Source organism: Melospiza georgiana, chromosome 3, assembly GCF_028018845.1.
Source record: "Melospiza georgiana isolate bMelGeo1 chromosome 3, bMelGeo1.pri, whole genome shotgun sequence".
Lineage (NCBI taxonomy): Eukaryota > Metazoa > Chordata > Aves > Passeriformes > Passerellidae > Melospiza > Melospiza georgiana.
Genome location: NC_080432.1, coordinates 113,084,341 through 113,089,643, shown reverse-complemented (window position 1 = coordinate 113,089,643; position 5,303 = coordinate 113,084,341). Strand labels below are relative to the sequence as shown.

General features: G+C 39.1%; 1 protein-coding gene across 1 annotated transcript in view; it reads left to right on the top strand.

Annotated features, from left to right (window-relative positions):
* Window positions 1-1,791: 1,791 nt before the first annotated feature.
* The window catches only part of LOC131081557 (gamma-aminobutyric acid receptor subunit rho-2), a 31,119-nt gene continuing 27,607 nt past the window's right edge, over window positions 1,792-5,303 (top strand). Inside the window, exon 1 of the mRNA XM_058020744.1 lies at window positions 1,792-1,919. Coding sequence (XP_057876727.1) covers window positions 1,807-1,919 — 113 coding nt within the window. The 5' untranslated portion in view covers window positions 1,792-1,806. The remainder of the gene's footprint in view (window positions 1,920-5,303) is intronic.

The following is a 5,303-nucleotide window of genomic DNA, read 5'->3' as shown; positions in this document are numbered from 1 at the left end:
GTATTACATGGCAGTTTGTTTCTTGTTTGTCTGAGGGTTTTTTTTTGGTTGGTTGGGTTTTTGTAAGGGGATTTCTTTTGGTTGGTTGGTTTGTTTTTTTCTTTTTTTTTTTTTTTTTTTTTTTTTTTTTTGTTGTTGTTTTGGGGGGGGGTTCAATGTTTTGTTTTTTTTTTTTTTTTAAGTCTAAAATCAATATTTTGTATCCAGGGATCTACTTATTATAATAAATCCCTGGTAATATTCATGAATACTGTGAAGAGGCATGTACAAGCAGTATACCTACAGTTGTGTTAGGGTTTTGAGAAGTTTTGTCTTTGACTATTTAAATACTGAAGTAGAAGAAAGTGGGATAATTTTCCTCTTGTATTATTGCTCATATTACTGTTCAGCATGTTTATTTCAAAGACAAGGAAGTTTAGCTAGCTTTCATTTTGTTGCTGTCAAACATGATAGCACCGATTTAAGTGATATTCTCATCCTGTTTTTCAGCAAATATTTATCAAGCTAGTTAGAGCTTTCCTAAATTTTACCAACTGTAATATATGTTACTGTGTTGCAACATTAAAGTAGCTATAACAACTTCTAAAATAGGGAAAACTCATTTCGTGTCTAAGGAAGATGTGTAAATTTAGAAAACACCCAAAATTTGAGTCCTTTAGTATTTCTCTGTATTGATAATCTTGTTTGCAGGTATAATGGAAAAAAGGTGAAAAAATAGCTTTTGTAAGAAGACAGAAAAAAACCTATGTATTTGTGCAGCAATTAGATTTTCTGCTGCAGAACAATTTGATGTCAATATAAAAAAAAAAAAATACCAAACCACACCAAAAGCCTAAAAAACCTGTTCAGCTCGTGTAGCCTCTAAGATAGAAGCACTGTGCTTTTCTTGTCCTGCAGAGTCCCTGCTGTAGGCAGAGTTCTGTCCCTGTGCCACACACTGGCTGCTGTTGGCACAGCCCAGTCTGCACACAGAGGCGAACCAGCATTGCCCTGGGACCGGGCTGGGAGGAAATAAACCCTGAACGGATTTTGGAAACAGCCTCGTCGTTGTCATTAAAGAAATAGCTGATTTTAATTTGAGTTTCGATCTCCTTTGATAAGAGTTAAAATGGCCGATTATGCAAGTGCCTTTTGGAAAAAAAAAATACATTAATGGTGACTTGATTTATGTAAAGGTGATTGCACGCATAGATTGGGGGTTACCGTTTTAATTTTGCTTTTAAGTTAACAGTAAATGAAGTCAACTTTTTCAGAGGAAGTAGCTCATATTCTCTCTTCAACAACATGAGGATTCAGACAGAGCCTCAACTGCTCTAAATCCATTAAAATACATACATTTTACAATGAGATACATGTCCGAAACGTGGCACAGGCAGTTACCAGTTGAAAAAGATGCCGTACAGAGGATCAAAAAATGCCGAAAGCCTAATGAAAAGAGACAGCCTGGTTTTACAGTCTGGCAGGAGGATAGCACTGAGATTAGGGGATTGAGCAAAAAGCCGGCGTGCAGAATTGCGGGTTTTTATATAATGGCTTTAGCAAGTATCCTTTAGGACCCGGTGGCGATGTGCGGCGAGGCAAACCTGGCAGTAATGGCCAATCACCGGGCGGTGATGGGGGAAAAGCGCCGGGTGCGAGGCCGCCGGGAGCCCGTGGATGCATCGCGCCGGGAACGCAGCGTCCGCCGCCGGGAGCCCGCCGGGGCAGCGCGCCAGAATCGGAGCTGATCCAATGTTTCAGCCCGGGGGGACTTGTGCTACAGCAGGTCACTGGAGTGCACAGTGCTCGGCTCTCGTTTCCAACAAGATGCCTTATTTCACGAAACTCCTTTTATTAATTTTCTGCTTAGTTCTTCTCGTGGAAAGCAGAAGGCACAGGAGGAGGAGGTGGACGACCCATCCGGATGTGCAGAGGGCAAGGTAAGGGTTGCTAAACCATGTCTGTATCTTTTCCTGCAGTGTTACAAATATGTTACTACAGGCATATAAAAACCTACTCTGTCAATGTCTTCATGTATACTGTGTGTGCAAACAGCTTTATAGATAATGTTTTTGTAACAGTCTCTGGTAGTATAACCAGTTTTGTGGGTAAGTGGACAATTCTTGATTAACTCTAAGTGAGGCAGGTTTTGCAGAGAAGTTCACTGCTTCAGCATGGATTGTGCTAAAATTATTCTTAGCCATACCTGCAAATTTCTGAGGGAGTTCAGAGGAGTTGCAGTTAACAGAGATGGCCAAATGTGCATACTGTTTAATGTTTCAGCGCTGTTTCTGGGCAGGTTATTCACCTGCTTGCTGCAATGTCCGTGTTACTTATATTCACTTGCCCATTATGCTCTGACAATTTGAGATGGGGATGTTGGTTAGCACACATAGTGGTAATTGATAACAAATTAAACTTTGGAAGTTAACCCGGGATTGTAAAATTAATTTATTTTTTTGTAATAAACACATGGAAGCATAAAAAAAGTGTATTTTAAAGTTAAGTGAAAGCACAAGAAGGAGTTAAAGGTCTTAGTAAAGTTTATTAGATTTACCGCTGCTGAGATTTGTCTAGAGGTTTACATTAGAAAAGATAATCTTCCAAACCTGCCAGACAGTCCAAAGTATGTTATCCTTTTTTGTGGTTATGTCATCCAGTGGCAGTTATATCTTACAAGACTATTCATTGTTTGAAGGGCTCACAAATAAAATTGGGTTAATCCATCTTATTAAATGGTTTCACTATGGCAGTAAACTTCCAAATTTTCATTTATTTTTGTGGACTTTTTTGTTTATCACTCAACACTTCCATAGAGAGTGTTGTTACTTGAATGTTTTGAAAAGAAACATGATAAATTAGAAGCAATAAAACCACAATATGCTATCAGATTTACACTACTTATTGAAAAAATACAGTGACATATGCTTTTAGTGACGTAAATGTTAAAAAGCTGAAACAGTCAGGGCCTGATCCTGAAATCCTGTAGTCAACTGAAGTTTTACCACTGAAGTTTACAGAATCTTAATTATTGAATGAGATCTTTCATCGAACTCTGAAAATCCTCCAATGCCTGTATTCTGAGGAACGTGGGGGATTGAACAGTAGCACTTCCGTGCAAACCTTTCTGTGTAGTAAAGATCACATATTTTAAAGTAATAAAATAGAGTAAATCCTTCTTTAAATATCAATTTGCCCTGAAGTAAAAGTTTCCCTGCTTTAAAAGTTTTGTGCTTTATTTGAACTTGGAGAAAAGTTCTACAGTTCCAATTTTTTCATGAGTTGTAACGGACTGAGAGTCAATGCACTGCTAAAATTATTTCTATAAATATACTATAAAGAATAACAATACTATTTAGTACTCTGTGGTGTTATGGTTTCAATTAACAATTTTCCATCTAGGTAGGATCTGAGGAACTATATGCCATATATATACACACATACATACGATTCCTATGCAATGTAGTTATTAAAAAATTTATAAAATCAGGTTTTAAAGATTGTCCAATGAGAATGGAATTTTAAATATGGAGAATTATGCAATGTTGCAACAAAAAGAAGTGTATGGGCCAGTGTTGTTAATATTTTAATTTTCCTATTCAATTATATTTCTGTCTTTATATTTCAGTATTCAATTGTATTTATTTTAAATTTCATATTCATTATCAATTATGTAGAAAAAAGATTTAGTTGTCCCTAAACCAACAATGAATACTGCACTATTCTCGTAAAAGGAAACTAAAACTAGTTCCTAGGCTGGTTTCCTAATCATATAAGAGAAATTGAAAGAATTATCTTTTAAATAATTCCATCACATTTTCTGCTAAGTATTTTTCTTGGAACAGTATCATAAGGAACAGTAAATTTTACAGTAAACTCTCCTTATTAAAGAAAATTTATTCCTATATTTGAGAGTCTCCAGCTGGTAAGTTTGATATTTTGTGTCTACTAAGGTGATAAATCAGCCTGACCTAAAGATCTTTATATGGCCTTCAAGAATATCACTTGGGGAATATTGCAGGTGCAGAACTCCTTCAGTGCTTTTACTGTTTCTTACTCAGTTCCTTACTCAGACACTGCACGGGGGTTCCCGGGTGCAGGGGTCCTTCCCTCGGAGCTCTGGGCGCTCGGGCTGGCTGGTCCTCAGGGTTCTGGGGCTGCTCTCTGCCACCATGCTGGGGAGAAGTTGTTGAGCCTATGCCCAAGTGAGGAAGGAACAGAAAGTCAGGTTAGGAAGCCAAATTAAGAATTGCCAGGTTAAGTTGCCTGTGCATCCTTAATTACTCCTGGTTGTGTTAATACATTGTAACACATTACTTTTTTCCATGTGCAGAGCCTCGCTCAGCACGCTGAATGGATAATCCTTGCTTGATTAGAAACTGCCCTGCCTTTAATTTTCTCTTACTCCTGCATCCCCCCCTCACTGATAACACATCTCTGCTCCTACAGATTTAGGTATAACATAAAGAAACAACTGCCTGTGTGCATCACTGCCCTGAGTGTTGCCCGAGACTGCCTCATGTTATGCTCTGGAGAGCCCAGGCTTTGTGTAGGAAATTGGGGTGTGCTCATTGAGCAGCAGCTCCTGCCTTCCTGCTTTGATGGTAGTCTTTCACATTTTCCATGGTGTACAGTCCCTGCCACTTAGATTGAGAAACTGAAGGACATCAGTGATACTTGTTTCTATGAAGCTGAGTCTGTTCTTGCTGATGTGCAAGATGTACGAATGGTGCATGAAACCAAGGGCTCTAGAACTGTAACAGCACTGTTGGTTAAACAATTTTGCATTTCCTTTTGTTTGGAGAATTCAAGTGATAAATGAATTGTGAAGTAAAACGTTTTGTTGGAGTCATCTGGGTGACTGCTGGGCAGGGCATTGTTGTTTGCCCCAGCCTTACTTGCACACCACAGAATAAATTTACACCGAGGAAGAACAGGCTGGTGCTGAAGGAAACAGTGTAAATATGGAAAGCTGCAGGTGTGTGTGTCAGACGATCTGTGTTGCCAGGTTGAAATCTGGGATTTTCCAGAGAGCTGTGTACACAGTCTGAGCTCGTGCTGCCAGGGCAGGTCAGACTTGCTGAGGGTAGCACTGGCTGTACAGTGAATGTAGCTGTGCTTGCATCTTCCTCAGAGCATCGACCTTACCCCAGGGGACAAGCAAGGGCTGCTGGAATGTCCAGCACTGAGTTTTTTAAATGGTTTTGGGCACTCTACAGTAGCTCAGCAGTGGCTGCCTCTAAGAAATGGTAAACAAATGCTGGCAATCCTGCTAGATTATCCAGCTGGACAGAATTTCCAAAAGACAAAAAGAACTCTGAAAA